General features: G+C 45.6%; 1 protein-coding gene across 2 annotated transcripts in view; it reads left to right on the top strand.

Annotated features, from left to right (window-relative positions):
* Window positions 1-22,807, top strand: part of LOC119159369 (unconventional myosin-Ie-like) — a 292,958-nt gene that overhangs the window by 194,726 nt on the left and 75,425 nt on the right. For both annotated transcript variants that reach the window (XM_075865081.1, XM_075865080.1), the window contains exons 5-9: window positions 6,283-6,370; window positions 9,426-9,515; window positions 20,215-20,292; window positions 20,419-20,503; window positions 21,455-21,558. In XM_075865081.1, the coding sequence (XP_075721196.1) occupies window positions 6,283-6,370; window positions 9,426-9,515; window positions 20,215-20,292; window positions 20,419-20,503; window positions 21,455-21,558 (445 nt within the window). The remainder of the gene's footprint in view (window positions 1-6,282; window positions 6,371-9,425; window positions 9,516-20,214; window positions 20,293-20,418; window positions 20,504-21,454; window positions 21,559-22,807) is intronic.

Raw genomic sequence — 22,807 nt, 5'->3', positions numbered from 1 at the left:
ATTTCATTAGGAGTGGTGAGATTACAAAAATAAGTGAATCGCGTCTACATAGAGCATTCTACCGCTCCAGTGACATTTCTTTTGAGGAAAATGGATACAAAACATCTGTCGACATGTGGCTCTTCCGTCGCGACAAGGATGTCGCGAGGTGTTCTACCCAAAATGAAATGGCGAGGTTTTTTTTTTTTACAGCACTCTTCTTTAATAAATGAGCTGCACACGACTGCAGACTTTCCAGCTGCTTCTCAAGAGTGCCGTTTAAACAAAGCAAAAAAAAAACGGAGAGGCAGCCGCCGTTTCTCCTCTCGAAAAAGACAAATCCGGAGCTGCTTGACAACGTGTACAGTTTTTTTTTTTTTTAGCTTGAATAAGGAAGTCTCTCTGATGGGAAACGCTATCTACTCAGAGCATCAAGAACAGCAGCCCGAAATCACTGAAGGAGGGCGCGACCGTTTCGAATGCCCCCAGACTGAGTGAAGGTATACTTATACTATAAAAAGAACAGTGTTACGAAGACATCGCTTGCTTTGAAATGAGCGCATTTGGAGCAAGTCAAAACGCGCGCGCACCAGGGCTTCATTGGAACACGAAGTATTGTTTATTATAAGAAACTGCCTTCTCGTGTAGCAGTTATTTCACTTCTGGCACAGCTATTCGGAGCCTATCCAGTTCATGCATAGCTGACGTACTTCCTCCCATGTCTCATTGTACCTTCTTCCTCTTTCTACATCTCTCCATCGCTGCACACATGCTGGCGTTTGCAATACAGCCATTCTGGCGCTGCGCTTTCTGAGGCTCTATTCGCTTCCGCTGTCTCACTCAATTTAAGAAAACTATATACAGCTATTTGTCAATAAGAACCACTCGGACAGAATTTTTCCTGCCCTTCAGTTCGTTTTCGTATTCACGATCTCCTTTCCAGATATTGAAATCGAAGAACCCTGAAGTGGGGGAAATATTTGAAAAAAAATCGCTTTTTATCGGTCTTTTTTTTTGTTGTTAAAAGAAAGAAAGATGGAGCTAGAGTTGTAGGACGCGTTTTTAGGCTTTTCCGTCGAGTGAGAGTGGACGTTTTCATCGCGAAATGGGGTGCAGTTGCGAGCCGCCTGTGTCTATTGCGCACTTCTGTGAGGCAGCGTCGACGTTGTAAGTGGGACAATCTCGATGTTAACTCGTTTCGAGCTGTCCCTGAACCAGAACCTCAGGGTTAACTCGGTGGAAAGCGAGTTCTGGTGGAAGTGCAGACTGTCGGGGGCAGTCAGGCAGCGCGAGAGTTGGTGACATTTCGACTAGTTGGTACCATTGCATAGCGAAAAGCAGAACGAGTTTCTCTGAAATATGATAGACACAGAACTCTTCTACGAGGGTTACCTTACGCCTGCAAACTAGGCACTTTTTTTAACCATAGGCCAGTAGTATTGATCCCTGCCCATTGATGGAGTGCAAGATGCGCTAGCCCTTCTTCTTTGCCTTCTACCAATCTTTAACGTAGAAAATCTGCCCTGCAGAGAAATTCGCCAATGCGTCCGAACTCTGAAACATGTTTCGAGATCGCAGCGCAGTCTTGACAACCCCTCCATGCGGGAGACCCCTTTACAGACCGGCGACGAATTAAGCAATACTTATAAAAATTCTCAATGAATATAAGCTGTGGGTTATAATGATACAAATCTCAATAGATACGAGATACGTTTAGGGAATATAATGGGGGGGGGGGCAAATTAAAGTCTTTACTTCATCATCTATTTGACGGGTGAAAATAATGTTGCCTCTCTTCCTTTCGGCCTGTTTGCATTAAGCTCAAGTAATAGAGCGTTGTTCCGCTTACCCCGTGAAACAACTTCAAAGAAAGTCCCACGTCCTTTATTCATCTCCCAAAATGACTCGAAGCATTCTTCTTTTTCTTCTTTTGAGTCGTCGACTGTATTGATAACTTTCCCTTCTCTTACACCACTCGAGGTCTTCTGCTTCTTACGCGGTGTGGGACGTCCTGCAAAAGAGGCCGCTCTGCTTAGGCGGCCCATGGTGTCACAGTGTGACATCGTGCTTTATGATGTCACATATAATCATGAGATATTTTTCGACCCTTCGTGTTGAAAGCCCACACCGCCGACATTGACGGTCACTCTTTGCCTTTAACATCTGACGAAAGGTGAGGTACAAGTTGGCTTCTCCTCTTTTACACCTGTACTGTGGGGAAGCAACAGTTTAAGGAGCCACGCTACGAACGTTTTAAGTCGTACGGGTACCGCGTTGGTGCGGCTAAACAGATAAATCATGCGAACGTGCGCAGTAAACTAACTTTAAATGACGGCTAATTAAGCTTGTTGCCTTGAAAGTGTAACTGGGCAAACAATCGAGGGGAAAAAAACAGAAATTGCGCCTCTTGTTTGCGCGTGTCTCGATCTCCTATCGCCGCTTCAGGAACAATAGTCTTGAAAGGTATCGTAGGCCCGTTCTATCTTCGCTGATTCCTTTTACCGCGTCGACCGTTTTAGTGTATTTCAGGCGCCTCATCACTTTTGAATAGTGAGATTATCTTACGAAAGAGAGGTCTTGAGAAAATGAGCACCCTTGTTTGTCGAGAGGCCGCTTGCGCATATTCGAAGAGCGGTCAGATAAGATCGCCGGTCATATCGGATGCGCAGTAACGATCGAAACAGAGCAGGAACTGTATCGTCCCGTGCAAGGTGCCGGAACAACGCCAACCCAATCCAGTGGAGATCGAAGACGAAGCCGCGAGTGGGCCGCATCAGATGTGACTCTGTTTATGTTAACGCCTAAAGATTCCGTCATTACTTTCGCTAGCTTTTCTTATTTTTCCAACAAGCTTATCTCACTACCATCAAGAGCATCGTATAAGATGTTATGTATTATAGTACATAAACGGCAAAAGTGTCGTCGTCGCAGACTTCACTTACAGTAACGATAATCAAGGGATGAAGCTTCAAGGAGTGTCAAATGGAAAAAAGTTTATTTTGCAAAGGTAGGGTCATGTATTGACATAAACTGTTGCTTCTTTTTTTTCTGTTCCTTTAATGACGCTCCTCGTTATTTTTTTGTTGGCAAGTGAGACCGGCCCTTATCCAGCTACTCCAACAAAATGTTCGCGAGTGTTTCTTCTCTTCGTGTGTGTGTGTGTGTGTTTCTTCTCTTTCCCAAAGCACAAGTTCGTGCCTCTCCATCTTCGATGCTTACGCTTGCGTCAGCGTCTTCGTAACGGCGTGGGTAAACTCTGGCAAACTCACTGTCTTTTTAACCGTTCTCTCAACGTAAGTGCGTTCCTTTGCGTCGATGCGATGGCACGATTTTTTTGTTTTCGTTTTTTGTCACCTCGCATCATCGTTTCGTCACTCTTCGCGTGCTTGGGAGCCTTTTGTACCATGCGCGCATACTTTCCTGAGAAGCGTCTGCGGCAGCAATCTCTTCAAAAGCACTCAACACTTTTTTTTATGTCTCGTTGCTTTCAGTTCGGGTGTGTCAGTGAACGTACTCCTGATGCTGAGCTTTTTCCACGCAACTTCGGTGTCCTTCCGTCAGCGTACTGTTATCCCTCTATGAAAGCCGCTTTAAGCACAACCACTTTATATGCCACATATTATGGCGCTTATTCGCTTCCCTTGCATGTTTATAAGTTTCCAGAGTTGATAAACGATGGGTTTCGCCTTCTATCGTGAAAACATCAGTTTGTGGGTCTGAGTTAGAGTGAAAAAGTTTTTCTATAGAATAATCTTGGTAGAAGCAACCTGTGATCGTAACATCACTCAACTAACAATGCAGTGAGACGCAATCGTTAATATTGCTTTTCATTTTAATGCAATGACATCTTTTTCTTTCTTCCCTGTACTTACCCTGTTTCATTTCATTGAGCACGGTAGGTTGGCATGTTGATAAACGTATCGTACGGTATATTCAGTCTCTGCCTTTTAGGAATATAGGTGATTAGACGAACAACACGTGAGTAGGCAGTCTATGTAACGATGAGCTACCGATACACAAACAACGGACAATTAAATTAATTATTGACCACCCGAGACCTAGAAGCGAACATTGTTCGCATTTTTCTGTGCTCTCTTGGCACCCTCTGTCAATACCAATTACCCTCTTTTGAGCCATTCGCGTTCGTCACTATTAGTTATGCGAACGTTACGTAACGAGCTGCGGTGTCTGCATAATAGGTTAACGACGAATAATAAGAGGCGACTGATGTGCACCTCCATCGATCTCACATCTCGACACTATCTGGCCCACTATTTCTTTTATTTTTTGAATCTTAACTCTCCACTCCCGTAATAGCTGACGCAGCTAACTATATCGTATACAACCGAATAGCGGCGAATGATGTAAGAGTGGAAAACGCTTTGTATATTGCCGCGTGCTGAGCTTGGCCTAGCAGCGCGGTAAGCGAGGCAGCAAGCATTGCAGGTAGACGAATTAATTCGCCTCGAGAGCACCCATGAAGTTTGCGTCGTAAATCTCGCACGAGCTCCGTACTGACTCCTTCGGGGGCGTCAGCGTATTTTGTCTCACGCAACTCTTCCCCTTTGTTCACCACATTTCTCGAATTCTTGGCCCACTGATCCTTCTTTCCTTTCTTCTTTTCCTTTCTCCACAAACCTCAGACTTGAAGGGATCAAAAGAAAGAAGGAAAGAAAGTACGCTTCAAGTAAGTGATTCTTCAAGGAGAACGCTTGAAGTTGCAATGTTTAAAGAAAGAAAGAAAGAGAGAGAGAGAAAGGGAAAAGAAGGAAACAAAGAAAGAAAAAGGAAAGAAAGAAAGAACGAAAGAATGAATGAATGAAAGAAAGAAAGAAGATTTTCTCGATCTTCCTCCATTCGTCTTCTACTCGTCTTCTACTGGTTCTTATCTATATTGTTGCATACGTGTTTATCACCGACCACCGCTGCCACCGCTTCCATATTCTCGTTGCTTCAATCTTTTCGCGAGCTCCCTTCTTGGAACAGCTGCTAGTTTGAAGAGCTATAAAGTTTACGGCTCGTGTAGTTTTTTTTCCCTATCTCTACTTTTGACTTTGGTACACGGATTTTGTAGTAGTTATTTTTTAAAACGCTTTCCTTATAAAGCACGCTCGCTGGACTCGTAAAGAATACAAGTGGAGGTAAACCTCATTCCTGCCTGTGTCTGCCAGATCGCTCAACGTAAAATCTGTTCTGATGTGTTTGATGAAAACGGGGTTTGACGCACGCTATTCTGAACAATGCGCACGTTGTGCTTGTGAGCACGTCTTTCGGAAATGAGTGGGAAATGATTTGTATGACTCGTTTGGCTGGCGTGATGATGATGGAGGCTGTAAAAATGGGCGTTTAGTTTCTTTCCTAACAGCTGTGCATTCCTACACTAACCATCTAAAAAAATTTTACGCCTAGCATCGCTGGGAGCGTGTGTTTCTTACTTTTAAAGCTATGGCAGGAATGTCGTTTATCGTCAACCAACGCTTTGGTTCAAGTTTTATTCATGGAACTTTTGTTTATGAACGAGAACTGATGGACGGAGTAGTAAATATAAAATAGAGAGTTTTAGTACTGCGTACGCTGCGTACGTGGCGGCGTTGCGTACGTAAGGACGCCACGTTTTGCGTAGTGCGCATGCGCAGACCGCAACGCGCACGTATCGCATTACGTACGCAGCCGCTACGTACGCACGCATGAGATGCGTGCGTGCGTACGTATGAGGTGATCGCGCCGCTCTCGAACAAGTTCGCGAAAGCGCGAGACTTCGTTTTGCAAAATGGTGGCATCGAAGGCAAGCACCGACCGGCTCTGTGGCTTAAAATATGGCCATAATCTGGCTATAACACTTGGATTGGCTCACATTGGCTGTCAACAACACGTACTTCTATTTTGATCTACCAGATGACGCAACACGCTTCACGCTCGTTACGTACGCGGGTGCTACGGCGTACTAAGAGCCGATTAGTGGCAAACGACGCCACGTAACGCAAGGCGCTTGCGTGATGCCTACGTAGCACCATTCCGCAGTACTAAAACTCTCTAATATCTGATGTTTTACGTCAAAAACTACCATAATAACAAATGTATGTATGTATGTATGTATGTATGTATGTATGTATGTATGTATGTATGTATGTATGTATGTATGTATGTATGTATGTATGTATGTATGTATGTATGTATGTATGTATGTATGTATGTATGTATGTGCCAGTGCATGCACGTGCCTAGTTGTCGAAGATTAGTATGTCACAATTTTGCTCAGTTGTTGGCGCTGAAGTTTTTTATGCTTTCTCTTCGTTTGCGCAGGGGTGAAAGCGGTGCCGGCAAGACAGTGGCTGCCAAGTACATCATGGCGTACATCGCCCAGGTATCCGGTGGAGGACCAAGAGTACAGGTGAGATTCGTTACCTTCAACAGAACATTCAATTACCGACCGTACAAACAAAAAGTTCCAGAGCTTAGTCACTTGTATTATCGCTTTGGAAAGTATTTCTGTACTCGAGTGTTATGCAGGATGGCCCGAGCTCCTCGGGAAAACGCGTTGGCTCCTAGCTCGGAGCTATGGTGCTCGTCACACTGAGACAGGGTGCATCGCGCGATAGCAGCATTGATAAACACGGCTACAGGAGCGCGCACGGCGTCGCAGACGCGTTCGCAGCAGTTTTCAAACTAACACCGTGTGCGAATGCGTCACCGTTGCCACTCGATCAACATTTAAACAGCGTAGCGATGTCAGCATGATCGTCTCGCTACCTCTTTGCCAATAGAACATCGCCCCTCGCATAGGCGTATTCGTGGGCTGTTATTCTCGTTTGGGCAAGCGCTTTTGTTCCACCTGCAGCGTGGAAATTTCTATTGTCGAAGGCAACAAGCACGCACAACCAGCACTTTTGGGCAGTTCGTTGTACTTTTATCGAGTATTACAGATAAAAAATTACACCATCTCTCTCTAAAGGGAACAATGAGTAGCATGCGAACCTTGGTCGAGTACCTTGCCCGATGTTAACGCGTCCTTGCTATTGGAGCACACCACTGCAGTTTCTGTTGCTGTTAGTCGTCCCGAACTCTTTGTTGGAGCACGCCACCCGGTTGGCTACATCGTGAAATAATCTTAGTTCTTCGCATGGGTGTGTGCATGTTCTGCGCGATTCAGCTTAGAGATGAACGGGGAGACTAGCCTGCGCGGAGGCGGTGCCGTCACGCGCGCCATGTTTCTTCGGTGTCAATGGGGAGCGCCATTTGCAAATTGTAAAGTAAGATACCTGGCTCCCGAGATTTTCTACTTTTAACTTCGGAGGCCACTGGCCCCCAGTTTCAATCTCGGCGATTTCCACCGGAGCCGCTGTTCGGACCTGCAAAAGGCCCACTTGGGCGCTCGCTGGGGCGCTTGCGGTGTGAGCACTGCTCCTCTGCAAAAGATAACACGGTGGGTGGACCTGATGTTCCCCGTGGGCCTCTGTCAATCAAACAGGCTGGCACGCGACATCGGGTATGTGAAATAGTAAATGCTGAGAAGGCCCCAGTTTAACTCATGATGTTAATAGAGCTGGAGTTTCTGCCAAACATTTCATGAGGCGGACGCTGAGCAGCAGCTTCCTTGCAATAAAATAACTGAGTCAGCTTTCCCTACTTTTGCAATGCTGGAGCCATCAGCGGAGTTTGTGATCACCTAGCATCTTTCAGCTTTTCACGTGGCTCAACATCTACTCAGTCTGCTCTGTTTCCTTTGCAGGGAACACCGCGTCAACTCGTCCGTAGTCTGAAAAGTGTTGATTAGTTAGGTTTTAATTAGTCAAATCCTACTTATAACAATGATTTGCCGTCATTTTATTATTTGGTTTATGTTTATTTACAGGAAATAAAAAACTATGAATTAGCGAAACCTTAGTTTGAATCAGATTAATGAGTGTTATCTGAATCAGCACGCTCCTAATTACCACGCTTTTACGAAATGAAGTCCTAGTTAGTGCGTCCTGATGCGCACGCCCCCACTTCCTAATTAATCATTCTTGTGTTAGTGTGCTTATAATTCGAATCATATTTACTCGCATGAGCTTAATCGGCGCGATCGTAGCTTGATAATTGATTGATATGTGGGGTTTAACGTCCCAAAACCACCATATAATTATGAGAGATGCGGCGATCCTAGCTTGCATGGCTTCATTTCTTCATGGCATGGTCTTAGTAAAATGTTGCCTAATTACCTTAGTTTTAGCATGGCTGTCCTCGCCTAATTAGCTAGAAATACCGCCTAGCTAATTATATACTGCCTAGATAATTAGCTGATCAGCACGATTCACGTGCTAGGGGACCAAGTAGACGATGAAGAAGACAAATCTGGTGCGCCCAGGCCAATCAATGCGCTGGAAGGTAGAGACCGACTATAATGAGCGCACGTGGTCTCCGAGATTAGTTCCGCCGCTCTGTTGACACAGCTCAGTCGGGCCTAATCTCAGGGGTCATGGAATTCTTCATTCTGATGGATACCTAGTGCAGGCATTAAATGCTCGAAAATTCCCATGCCACTAAAAATGTCGCTAGTAACTTTCCTTGTGCGGGTGCACTTTTGCGCTCAGTGGAGAGTGCCTGAAGTTTGAAGACGCTGCCCAGCTTTGTCAACTGCCCTTGACGTGATGCCGCGTTCCGTCATAACCAATTGAACGTGATACTTTTTTGCAGACTAGTTGGCTCATACTTGAAAAATTGAATTGCTGCACACAAACTTGAATGAAAACAAGAGAGACAGGAAAGAGCGCTCTTTCCTGTCTCCCTTGTTTTCCTTCAAGTTTGTGTGCAGCAATTCAATTTTTCAACAATGGAACGTAGCGGTGCACTGATGGGTGTATTTGTCATTTTCATACTGTAAGCTTCTACAAAAAGTGCTGTCGCGAGAGCTCGGAAAAATTGCGAGTTTCGCCCAAACTCTGGCCATCCTGCGTAACACCGTTGGATAGTAAATCTAACTATCATTTTCAAACAAACAAGTGGACTCACGATATTTAGTTGATTTTTACTTGTTTTTTCTGGGTGACTAATAAAGTAATCGAGGCACTGTAATAGAGGATCAAGTGAACTACATGGTGTGGGTGTTTGTCCTTTCATTGTGAAGGTTACCTATAATGTTATCTTCTTTTTGAAACTTTTTTGTTGCTGTACCAATTCAATAAATCCAACTGATAACAACGAAAATAGTTCATAAGAATTGGTGCTTTCCAAAAAGACACATCTGTGAAATGTCATCCTTTTTTTTTTTTTTGAAACGGTCGCTATCACAGTCGTTTACACGGCAGCTTTCGCTTCGTTAATCAAAGGTCACAGCTAATCGTCGAGATGTCTATAAGAACGTATGGTAACTTTACATTGTGTGCATTGTAAACCATGGCCTGTTTTTTTTAAACACGTTCGTCCGTATTCAACTGTATATCTCATTACATGCACTGTATTTGCAGCACGTCAAAGACGTCATCTTAGAATCCAACACCATTTTGGAGGCCTTCGGCAACGCCAAGACCGTCAGGAACAACAACTCTTCGCGCTTTGTGAGTATTACATTGGAGAACGAAGATCTAGAATAAATGGCTAGTCATATAAGTCTTCCAAAGCTTATAATTAGAACTAAACAAAGAAAAAGTTGTCCTAAAAAATTTCTCCTTCTTTCGTTCTTTTAAGCCTCATGTCGTTCGTTCTCATGTCATTGTCCTTGCCTTCTGCGGTGACAGCGCAGGTGTTGAGTAGGAGGGCTGTCCTCTGCAATCCGTCAAGCTCAGCAATATAATCCTTCCAATGCTCTAAAGGGTTAATTCTCTTCTTTTTCTGTTCAGAAGGCGAAGTCAGTCACAGTATGAGACGTCGTTATTTCTACGTCAGCGTGACGCAGGTGATAGCGTCGTTAAAATTTCTGCTTACCCACCCGTTACCCGCTGCTAAGCTGCGGCGAATACTGTAAGTGCCCCGCGCGGGTTTCTAGATCCCCAATAATCGATTTGGTGTGAACCATTGCCACTCGGGCGCGCCAGGAAGCAGCAGCTTCGATCGCTCGTGAAGGCACCTTCACTGCAAGTCTTAATGTAATTGTTCCTTTTTCCTCATATTCTTTTTTTCTCTCTTTCACAAACACACGCACACTTTATTTATGCGTAGGCTACCTTTACGTACGCAGAGAAAGCCTAAATTGTGCGAAAGAACAGCCATTCGCTACAACACTAACGAAAATCAACGGCAAAAGCAAAATATATACGGAAGCCTGAATGAAAGAAAACTGTGATAATGCTTGAGAGAGGTAAGCGTCGTGGATGTTCCAGAGTCCGCATCTCGAAAGAAAGGAAAAAGGGGAGAAAAAGAGCAAAGGATTGTTTTAGCTGACTGGCTTTCGCTCTGTAATAAATACATGCCCTGCAGCAAACGAAGGGCCGCGGCAACATCAAAATGAAGCGAGCGTACGCTGGCGCGCCCTGCGGTCAGCGTATGGGCTTCTCGCTACGAAGCGAGAGAACGTGTCGAAAGCGCGCGCGCATAGTGAAGCGAGCGGAACCACCTACTGGAAGGAAAGTAAATCTCGCGCGCTCAAGCATACCTTTTTCGCGAATGCCTGTACGCGAAAAAAAAAAGAAGAAAGGAATGCGAAAGCATCTCACACGAGGGTAATCTAATAGCGATACGCGGTGTTAAGCAAAGGGGGAGTTTTCTCGTTCCTCGCCACTTCTTCTTTGTCTTTGCGGTGCGCTCTTGAGAGAAAGGGCATTTCTTTATGCACCAGTAATAGCGATGCGTCACGAGATACCATATCTCTCGGCTTCTTTTGTTCCTATAACACATATTGCGTGGCAGATATCTGATTAGTATACGCGCCCCCTTCCAAACTTTCATTGCTTGCGCGCGTATTGCTCGCCTCTACCGCTGCCCACTAAGTCTGTTGCTGGTGCCGCCTCCCTGATTGCGAAATATTTGACTGCCGACGATACTCCTCTTTGCTCGGCCTGATCCCTTATAGCCCTTATTCTTTGCCTGGTTCCGGGATATTGATCAAACTGTGCCACTCTTCTAATCATCGCCACGTGGTGGCGTTTAAGTCGGCCTCGCGATGGAGTGGAATAATTTAAGCGTACTTTATTTATTTGCCGGTAACCTTGGCAACACTTCTTCCTTTTTTTTCTCGTCTTCCTTTCTTTCTTTCTTTCTTTCTTTCTTTCTTTCTTTCTTTCTCTCTTTCTTTCTTTCTTTCTTTCTTATGTAATGGTTGTCATAGTCATTTTTCTCATTTTCTGTTCATATTGCAGCTTATGTGAGACGCGACTGAGTTCGAGAGACAGTTATGAGGATGCTCTCTAATAGTATAATATTGTTTGTGGCTTTGAACGAATGCTGAGAAGCTTTGCATGGTGGCTGTACCGATCGTGTTACTCCCGATATAATATGATGAATATTTTAATTGCATGCGTGGCGTAGGTTAAGCGTACGCAGAATGTGCACTGAACTAAGCAAATTACTCCACATAAGAGCTCATTGAAGTAATTAAATGACCACGTTCGTAGCGATCTACACATCACAGTAATACGAGTTACGAGTCATTCGTACAGCCCTGTCGCTTCACTATACTTCGCTTTCTCGGTACTTATAATCTTATCGTATTGTTCGCCACCACGTGTACTTTATATAGCAGCCGTTCGGTGTCGCAGTTCTACGTGTTGCGCAATATTTTCGTGCTTCCTACGATAATAAGAAAAGCCGGCGTTGTATTTCAACAATAGCCTGTATTCCAGTTTCGCGCTTTCTACACGTCTTGACGTCCCGGAGGCCTCTTATAGGTTCTTGCCGCTTCCTTCATTCTTACCTGCATGCGTGATCCGTCGCTCACGCCTCCGTTACGCTCGGCTTGCTTCATTCACGTTTCGGTATACCAGAGTGAAAGGTTGGCTCCCAAAGCGTTCTTCTTGCCATATATATGCCGCCCTAAGCTTTATCGTATAATATAAACCGTCCGGGAAAACTGGAGGATGGGGAAGAGGCGAAATGTACTAGCTTCCTTCCTTCATCCCCAAAACGGACGTAGCTACGTCCGTTTTGGGGATGAAGGAAGGATATGTGGCACGGAGGCGTATGTCTTGCCCTTATTTTGTCTTTTTCTTCTAGTCTATTCATAAAAAGAGGGCGGGGGGGGGGGGGGACTTTTCGTTTCAGTTTCTTTCGTCCTCATTCTGTTTCGTTTGGCCGGTTGCGGAAATTCGCGCTTCAAGGGGCGATCCGATGAGGTCCATTCATGCATAACATTCCCTTCACGTGCGACCGGCCGCCCAAGTTCGCCCTTGTTTTATTCGTTCTGAGAGCTTCCATAACCCTCATTTACCTCTCAAACCTGGCTGCGTTTTTTATTCATTTTTTTTCTTTATTCCGTGGAATTTCAACCTCAAGACCGCTTCGCGCTCGTTTTTTCTCGTACGTCATCATTCGTTGTTGCGTTTTACCTCGCTAGCTAGTTCGACGTGCCGTTCATAGAGAGCCACCGCCTCCACCTCTAGAGCGTGGTATCTCGGAAGGTTCCATTCTGGCCTGGTCAGTTTTTGGAGGTCGTCTGCTATGGAAAAACGGGAAGGAGTGTACGAGGGCGGGGATGTACATTGAGAAAGGAAAGCGGTGTGATGACTAAACCTTTCCTACATTTGTCGGGAAGCGCATGGATGAAAGAGAAAACGTATAGAAGAATGAATACAGGCAGGATGAAAAGGAAAGACGGGGATGGAAACAAGTCACCTTAATAGCGACCTAAGGTAGAAGGAAAAATAGATGTGTGGGGTTTAATGTACCGAAACCACCAGATAGAAGAAAACAAAGGAAGAACGAGAAACGCAGACCAGAAGAGGAGATTGCGAAAGCGGTGACGTGACCTCTGCCGCGGGGCGACGGGCTTCGTTTACCCGCGTTTCTTCCCAAAACCGCTTCAGTCGAGCGACAAACACAGCGTGCGGGGACGTTCTTATAGAGCGCGTGCGACGTGTGCGTCTGAAGCAATGAGCACCTCGGACTGTACCTGGTCGTTTGAGCGGTATTCCTGGCTACCGCAAGGGTTACCCGTCCGGTTAAATTGCGCAAGCGTCGCTTCTCCCTGGCCCATTTCAGCGGCCCGCCTTTTCCATACTTTCGTGCGTGGCTGTCATTTAACCCTGACGAGAACCCCCGAGATCCTCTGTTGCCGTTTTCTACTGTCAGCTCTCGCTTCGCCATCTTTCTTTCTTTCTTTCTTTCTTTTTTCTTTCTTTCTTTCTTTCTTTCTTTCTTTCTTATTGCATTGTGCTTCACTGTTGTTTGCCAAGATCTCGAGCTCATTACGCAAAAAAAAGAAAGAAAGCCCTTCACCTTCATAGTAACACCGCTTTCGTTTAGGGTGTCTTCATTCTTCAATGTGGCCGAAATAACGCCATTTTCCCAAGCACTCGCCACTTCTGTGGTTTTACGTACCCACCATTACAGAAAGAAGAGATGGCGCCACTGACCGGATTGTCGCAACACCCCTCTGCGCTGTTTCAAATCACTGTATTTCAACGTGCGGACGTTTCAACTTGCATGAAATACGTATTAGGTTTGGGCTGGCATCTTCCGAATGCTTCGTAAATCCTTCTCACGCCAGCAATGCAAATTAAACGCGTCTTTTGCAGTGAAACGATAAGCCCGTCTGAAGCTTAACTAAAACTCTTGTGTGTATCTATCGCATAGCAACGCTGACAGCGCTAAATTCAGTGTACTAGGTACGTAGTCAATGAAGTTGATGTATGTAGCCATGATGTTTGCTCGGATGATGCGTGCCAAGGCCGACGTGACATTGTCGAATATCGACTTGCATGGCGTGCAGTGTGCACGTGTACATCAGCGGAACCCTTTAAGTACATGCAGATCCCAGCCCATATACCTCGATGATATCGTTCGCGGATGTTGTGACGTCACGCTAGGACGTAAGAAGACCGAGACCAGCGGCTTTCCTGCTTCCATCCATCACTCGATATGCGACGCTCTCGCGACAAGGACGCGGTCCGCATTGATCGCCCTTTCCTTTCTGGGTGGCCACAACACGGGCACGAGGCACAGCCCCGTGTGTGCTTTCGACGACGCAAAGCTTTCTATTGTGACCGCGGCACGCCAGCTTTCTTCGTCGCTTCCTTTTACGTGATTGGCGCGTGTGGCCCTTGCTGGCGGAATGTTTCTACGCTTCCGATATATACTATTCTGGTATGGCACCGACTCTAAATAGAAATGTCCCGTAAAAAAATGCTTTCAGCTTCATTCAGCCATGCGACCACAATCGACCCGCTTATGAATGGCGGAACTACATTCGCCTGTTGCGTATTGTTTACTGCGCTGAGAAATAAAACGTGAGCTCCATGGTAACGACGACGTTTATATTGCCCGTGACGTTCTTTTTACACGCAAGACATTGTGACATGTTTATGAAGCATGCTTATGCATTGAAAAGGAAGTAGTGCGTTGTGCGTACTTTTCGGTAATCTTATAAGTGGCATTTTTTATTATTTATTTATTTATTTATTTATTTATTGTCGTGTGACGCTGGCTCCAGCTCACGTAATTCAATGCACGCGTACTTTAAGGGAGAAAGACATGATAGTTTGTAGCGTATCATTTCGTAATTAACAGCTGTGAAGTGCTCTCGTGTTACGGTGGTATATGAGGGCTGACACTATAGATGCAGCAAAAACTGCGATGCAACTTTCGCACCCAACCCTAAAGTTGCATGATCGAATTCCCACCACGGGGGTGGCTTTTCGGAGGAGGCTATACATTCAAGAGGGCAGTGCCCGTTCAAGAACACCAGATGCACAAAAAATTTTTAGAGCCCTCCACTGCGGCGTCCCTCGTAAACATAACGTGCTTTTCGTACGTACAATCCTCAGATTTATTATTCATACCTTTTGCACATATACTTTACGTCGCTCCTCGAGCAACAAATTACGCTTAACAACTGCACACTTTTACTTCGATCTGAGTATTGGATGCCGTAAAAGTTGGAATCACCGATTTTATATTTTTCCGCGTACTAAACGTCAACTATTCTCATCCTCGCACTTCTGCGGTGTCATCCACTTCCTTTCCCACAAAAGTCTTGTCTTCGCGAACTTCGCGTGTTGGGTTCTCATGCTTAAGTGTGAGTTCATGGCTCGCTTGCTCTCGCACTGCAATTTCCCCAATTGCCGCTGAAAAAAAAAAAAAAGCTTATTTTCCTGCGCAGAATCAGCGCGTAATGCATTTTCGAGAAACTTTAAATGCTAATGAGTGTGCGTGCAAAAGCGGTTTGAAGGGTGTTCCAGTCTTCTTCATTTAGAGCTGTCATTCGCTCATCTCGTTGCTCTATCGAGTGTGCATATATTAAGCAGTTGTGCAAAAAAAGCATCCGAAAGTGAACAGAGGAGGCTTCCCGCAATTTAAGTGAATATACCTCATTTGCATGCGGAGTGCCTACTACTAAATCACTGATGGCCAACCCTTTCGAAGAAAAAAAATTAAGTCGTTTCGTTGTAATTTTCACTACATTTCATGACTTTCAGGAAAGCATCGGAAGCGTAGGACAATTTTCCAGACGGCTGCTATTATCTGATGTCATAGCAGGCAAACATTTGGCCTCCCTCGAGTCGAGAATTCTCCCAAAATGTTCGCGAGTTGGCGGCTTTGTCGATAAACGAATCACTTGAATCTTGCGTTCATGCTTGCGAGGGGATAGCCTTTGCTTATTACTATTCATATGTTTTTCTTATGCCGTTTCTTTTAAGTTCAGCGTTTACGAGACAAGGTCCTTGTACCGTCATGTAGGTTTTACTCTGTCTAAAGTTTTGGTCAAGATTACCTATTATTGTAGCGCAAGCTACACCGGCCGATGTTGAGCAGATGCGCGTGGCTTACGGTTAACAGTTCTGCGTAATCGCAAGAAATAGTGACGTTACACGCCGCGGCACAGTTTGCGCGCCGGAAATCGCTCGCTTGCTAGTCCGTCCGTCCGTCCGTCCGTCTGTCCCTCCATCCGTCCGTCTGTCCGTGACTCGTGCGTCCATCCGTGGTTCGCTCGTCCGTGGTTCGTCCGCCAGTCTGTCCGTGGTTCACGCTACGTATATCCTGGCATAGCCGAGCTAAACCACTCCTAAATGTTTATTGGTGTACGCGTGCCACTGAAAGAAGTCTACTAAAGCTATTCTCTTTTAGGGGCGAAGCTCCTTATAGCGGCACCAGTTCGTCCCACGTAGTATGTAACCAGTCTTACGCTTTCACCTGCAAACATTTTGACCACCAAGGTGGTGCCGGTGAGAAATTCCTTCTGTGCGTTGTTGAACAACAAAAAATAGTGCTCAATGTACATGCCAATAGCTGATAATGGGGTATGAGAGACAGGAGCATTTGGCTTTTAGTTAATGAGCACGCTGCGATCCCCATTAGCAGCCATTGCATGTACATTGAGCACTATCTGAAGGGAAAGGGTTGCTACGTTATACCCGCTGGGTGTAACCACCTTAGTTTTAGAAAGGTTTAGCGAGCGTTGAGCCGCAGTGCCATGAATACAATGAACTAGTATATACCATGAATGAACTCGAGGTAGTTAAAGGTGGGAAGTAGGCACGAAGTGCAAGCCGTAAGAAAGTAAAAGCCGAATTCTCCTGTCTCTCATTTCCCATGCAGCCATTGGCATGTACATTGAGCTCTATCCGCCAGGAAAAGGTTGCTACGTTATACTCGCTGGGCGTAACCTCCTTGGTTTTAGAAAGGTTTAGCGGGTGTTGGGCCGCAGTGCCATGAATACAGTGAACTAGTATATACCATGAACTCGGGGTGGTTAAAGGTGGGAAGTAGACCCGAAGCGCAAGCTGTTAGAAAGTGTGCGTGTGCCACCTCTCGTTTAGTCCTTGGAATGTTCGCTGGATGGCGGTGTTTCTATATGGGGAATATATGACGAAATGATGCGAGATGGTGGTACTTGGAGTGTTGAATAGATGGACGAACGGACACACAGACAGATGCATGAATGGACGCATGAACGGACGCAGGGGCGGATGCATGAACGAACGCAGGAACGGACGCACGCACGGACGGGCGGATGGACGCATGGACGGTCGCACAGACGGAAGGAAGCAAGAACGAATGGGCGGACGAATGCTTCGCCCCACTCTCTATGATTCACTCCGTGGATATGCTGCCATTTTTTTTTTGTTAAGAAAGCACGAATTATACGCCGGTTAAAAGCTCATTTTGCATTTGGTTGGCCTATTACTTTTTTTAATATTTAAACAGAGTATAAATATTGTATTGGATCATCAGCGCTGTAACATGATCAACCTAGTACTCGCTCCTGCAAAATTTTATTTGTAAATGCCAACGAAATGGCATCTGCTGCAAGAAACAGTGAAACATTTCTAGCGTTCGTTACTTTCGGTATTGGATCACAGTGCACATTAACTTTGGTGTGGTTGACGCAGCTCGCTGTATTTTCCAACTCTCGATCATTAACATTGTTGCAGCGAAGCGGGAAATGTATATTTCAGGCCCACGAAGCGGCCGCCAGGTACTCCCTGTCGGTCCCTATACGTGGGAGACGCCCGCTACGTGCTAATCACGTCCTTCAGGACTGAAATAAAGTTTTTTAATTCAATTCGTTTACCTATTTGAAGCCTTAATTGCAGCCGGTCAAACTGAAATCTGACTCCGCCTTACTGACTATTAAACATATAGACTGCCATAAATGACGGTGAGGAATGGTGGGGGGGGGGGGGGGGTGAAAAACGATCTTTCGTATATTTCGTATAGCGTCGTTTCTCTTTTATTATTCATTCTGCCCTTGTGGCTGGTAGCACCGGGCACCATCCCTTCGGTGCTGTAATTTTACCTGCAAAATATCTGTTTTTTTTTTAACTTCGTGCATTAGGAGGTATTTTAGGTTAATGACGTAGAAACCGCTTACGAAAGTTTTAGGAGGAACCAGAAACGTCTCGCAATGCCTTCGTCCGATTGGGCTACTATAAATAACGACTCTGGCTGCAGAGCCATCACAACCATTCTTATTACCTCATGCAAATGGGAAAAACATTGCCAAGAAAAAAGGTTGTGAGGCTAAGCGAAGGCGCGTCCGGTTTGTTATCCTTTAACGGGATAAAAAGAGGCTTACGTAAATACTGAATAATAATAATAATAATAATAATAATAATAATAATAATACTATGTAGACTGTCACGCATCGAAACCACAATATGAATGTGAGGCACGCCGTAGTGAAGGGCTCCGTAAATTTATTTGACACCCACTGAAATCGCACAGTACACGGGCCCTTTCGACTCCACCTCAATGCCGCGGCTGGAATCTAACCCGCGACTTTCGTGTCAGCAGCCGAGCCCCGTAACCATCGATCGATTGCGGCCGATGGAGAGAGAAAGTGTGCCGAACACGGCGGAAACGAAAGCATCTGCGTTATGTGTACTCCTAAGTCGTCCCGTCCCGATTCGATAATACTGCACGTGTCGCGTCCGTATTCGGGACACGAAGCACACACGATCGCCTTCGAGGTCAGCAAGTGCTCATCAATGACCCGATCGCTTTACTGCATCGTCAGTGCGTGTATGTGTATGTTCGTGGTCCAGGGAGCCTTGCTTCTGAGAATGGCCGTGAATCGAGGTGGTCTATATACCGCTGTCCGGCGAAGGGGCTGCGGTGCTCGACATTGTATACGGCAGGAACAATGGCACGGGAGACGTTCACAATGGTCCCATCGATTCTTCTGGGGTCGCATATGAACGACGAGGGCGCACATGAAGAGAATTCGCACATTAAAAGATTCGCGCTCCCAGTGTGAGCTTCCGCTGCATTATTTGAATCTCGGTTGTGTCACTTCTCGCTGTGTGCAGTGGATTATTGCGCGTACGGGTTATGTTCGGGAAAACCTGCAGGGAACAACAGCATGGCCAGAAGAAACGATTGGATGCGACTGTCACGCCCCCCCCCCCCTCCCCTTAAATTCCTTACCAACACCCCCTTGCACGCTAAAAGCAAACAGCCCCCACCCCTTTCCCAAAGCCTCCGTAATGAAACTCTGGTACCACCCCCGGCAATAAAACGCATAAAATTTATTCATGAAATTGATTACTCGGATAAGCGCGCTTTTCATTGTGTATTATAGCGTTGCATTATACTTACAACTAAGCTCTAGATGTCGCTACGCGTTTGTTATGGTTGAGGGGTCACTCACGTCAACTTGAGCGCTTTAACGCCAAGGGGGTGGCATAAAAGCATCGACTGAATAGATTTTCTTTTCGTCCGTCGGGATTTTCATCGTGTATTGGGAATATGCTATACTGGGTCGCATTTGTGCTTGTTTCTTCTGGAATTATTGCTGGTACGACATGCCCACGAGCCAGAAAACTTTCGGGGCTATCGGCCTACGACCCTATAATTGAAGCGAAATGACTGGGCCTATATTTTGTTTTCTTTTTTTAGCTGCATCTCTCTCAGTCAGGCATTCCTTTTAAATAAAATGTAGGGGTGACTTCTTTTTCATGGGGAGGCCACTGCTTGCAAGAAATTTGTAAAGGCGGCCTAGATAAAGCCTGTATATAGTTTTTTGTGTAACTTTCCGAAGAATCTGTACAAAAATTGTCGTATTCTATATATTGCGTTCACGTACACACGGGCATATAAAAAGGATCATTAAACATTGCTGAAAGGGTGACTCTATAGGCTTTAGTTTTGTTTTTTACCAGAACAGAATTGATCGATATGTGGGGTTTAACGTCCCAAAACCACCATATGATTATGAGAGACGCCGTAGTGGAGGACTCCGGAAATTTCGACCACCTGGGGTTCTTTAACGTGCACCCAAATCTCAGCACACGGGCCTCCAGCATTTTCGCCTGCGTCGAAAACGCAGATGCCGCAGCCGGGATTTGATCCCGCGACCTGCGGGTCAGCAGTCGAGTGCCTTAGCCACTAGACCACCGTGGCGGGGCTTATCAGAACGGAAAATGACGTATTTAGTGTTTACGTTAAGCGTAGTCATTGCAACGTCTTACACATCTCTTTTTCGGTAACTAGCTTGTTTTCTACCTTTCTGTGCCTGTTCTTCCACATTTCTTTTTTTCTTCTTTTTTTTTCGAATAGGGGACGGCGTGTACCAATAACAATATAGTGACCCTAAGTGCTTGAGGCGGGATCTAATTTTTATTTTATGTCATTTCAATCAAAATATTTTACTTTATTTCATTCTAGGGCAAATACGTGGAGATCCAGTTCAGCCGGGGTGGCGTTCCCGAGGGAGGACGCATCTCCAATTTCCTCCTGGAAAAGGTGCCTGTTTTCGGATGTTTTGTCATTCGTCTTTTTTTGTACGCATTGCACCCGAAAAGCGTGCGCATGACAGTGTGCAAAGCCGAAAGCAGTGACGTGTCCTCTCCGCTTCCTTCTCCCCTGCAGTCGAGAGTTGTGAGCCAGAGCCCGAACGAACGAAATTTCCACATTTTCTACCAAGTCTGCTACGGTGCCTCTCCGGAGATGAAGAGTAAGTATGCGTGCATGTTGTTTTGAAACCAGTTGTCCGCACCTTTTTTTATTATTTTTTTGTGATTGCACAAAATTTATCAATTGGTGGCACCTTCTGTTCGGTGGCGTCTACTTTTTTTCACGTGTTCTGAATGTGAGCTTTACACGAAATAAGTAAAAAAACCTGCCCTAGACAGAAAAACATATAAGAACAATGAAAAAGTAGTATGAAACTTAGTTGTGTAACGTAAATGTGCGGAATACTTTTTCAGATAGAGGTGTAAAACGAAATAAAGACACAATGGACTCATGTTTGTGCACAATTAAAGAAGTGGATTTACACTGATCTGCGAGAAATACTATATATTACCTCCGTTCCTTGGTCCCCCGGAGGAGTCGAGCATCTACGACTCAAAAGCAGGGCTGTCCCGTTGAAGATCAGGAGACGCTGTTTTCCAGCACTCTTGCGCTCTTGCTCATAGAAATATGCTTGCACACATGACCCTTCTACATCCTATTTTCCTGACAGCTGTGAGTGTTCGGCAGTCTGAGTTTTGAGAAGCACTTGGAAGGTTTGAGTTTCAATAAAATGGCGAATTAGACTTTGTTGGTACGTTATTCTGGAGCACTACAGCGCGAAAAACACACAAAGAATGGATCAGTGCTCGTAGTCGTCGTTTGTGTTCCGTCCGTTGTGTTTTTTTTTTTTTTCGTGCTGTAGTGCGCTCAGAGCTTCGCCTTGGCAAGCGTACAACGTAAGTCGGACCTCGTGCACACCGTATTTCAATTGGTTTGTCAGGCTTATGTGAATTCTCCGTTCAATCGTGACGCGAGGAAAGAGAGGACTGTGCGCGTAGCGTTCTTTGTGAAATGCATCTATTCTGTATGTAAGAAACCACCGCAGTTCGTATTTCTAACGTACGTATTTCACATAGATCGAATAAAAGGGACGTGCTTTCTCTATTTGCAGAAGAATTGGGAGTGGCTAACCCTGACTACTACAGCTACCTGAACCAAAGCGGAGTTTACAAGGTGGAGGGAACCAATGACGCCCACGACTTCCAGGAGACTCTGGTCAGTGTGTGTGTGTGTGTGCGTGTGTGTGTGTGTGTGTGTGTGTGTGTGTGTGTGTGTGTGTGTGTGTGTGTGTGTGTGTGTGTGTGTGTGTGTGTGTGTGTGTGTGTGTGTGTGTGTGTGTGTGTGTGTGTGTGTGTGTGTGTGTGTGTTTTCCGCCACCTATATGTAAAAGTAACTAAAAGGAAAAAGGGGGTAGCCCGTATCACCAGGAGATATAACGGGCCAATCTAACATAAATGAAGTGAAGAAACTTGCCTAATTTTTATTTTTTTCAAAAAGCCAATTAGTTTAAAAAAACATGGGTAAAACCTAATGGGTGCAGCATGAAACTGTAATAAATAAACTAGTTAGCTTCTCAGGAATGAGCAGGTCGATATGCAGCAGCAGTGTATTTCCGCCACTTGAGTTTTTGGAGTTCGTGTGTGTGTGTGTGTGTTGTGTGCGTGCGTGCGTGCGTGTGTGCGTGTGCGTGCGTGTGTGTGTGCGTGTGCGTGCGTGTGCGTGCGTGTGTGTGTGTTTGTATGTGTGTGTGTGCGTGTGTGTGTGTGTTGTGTTTGTGTGTGTGCGTGCGTGTGTGTCTGTGTGTGTGTGTGTGTGTGCGTGTGCGTACGTGTGCGTACGCGCGCTAAAGGGGATCAGCCAATGAAAAATTGCGGCAGGCAACCCTGACGTAAAATCTGATTCATACCATAGACTGGTCTGATTATAGACCAGCCTATGGTACGATTTCGTGGCTGCATGCAACAAGAATTTTACGACAAAGCTAATTGTTGGCGTAAACTCATAAAAAATGGCAGCATATGAATGGAGTGAATGATGGGGAGTGGGGCGAAGCATTCGTCCGTCCATTCGTTCTTGCTTCCGTACGTTCCTGCGTACGTCTGTGTAACCGTCCATGCGTCCATCCACCCGTGCGTGCGTGCGTCTGTTCGTGCGTCCGTCCCTGCGTTCGTCCATGCATCCGCGCCTGCGTCCGTTCGTGCGTCCATCCATGCATCTGTCGGTGTGTCCGTTCGTCCATCTATTCAGCACTCCAAGTACCACCATCTCGCATCTTTTCATGATATATCCTCCATATAGAAGCACCGCCATCCAGCGGACATTTCAAGGACTAAACGGGAGGCGGCACATGCACACTTTCTTACGGCTTGCGCTTTTGGTTTATTTCCCACCTTTAACCACCTCTAGTTCATGGTATTATATACTAGTTCACTGTATTCATGGCTATGCGGCCCAACGCTCGCTA

The sequence above is a fragment of the Rhipicephalus microplus genome, chromosome 1 (genome assembly GCF_043290135.1).
Source record: "Rhipicephalus microplus isolate Deutch F79 chromosome 1, USDA_Rmic, whole genome shotgun sequence".
Classification (NCBI taxonomy): Eukaryota; Metazoa; Arthropoda; class Arachnida; order Ixodida; family Ixodidae; genus Rhipicephalus; species Rhipicephalus microplus.
The sequence above is the reverse complement of the archived record's forward strand: the minus strand, read 5'-3'. Positions and strand labels throughout refer to the sequence as shown.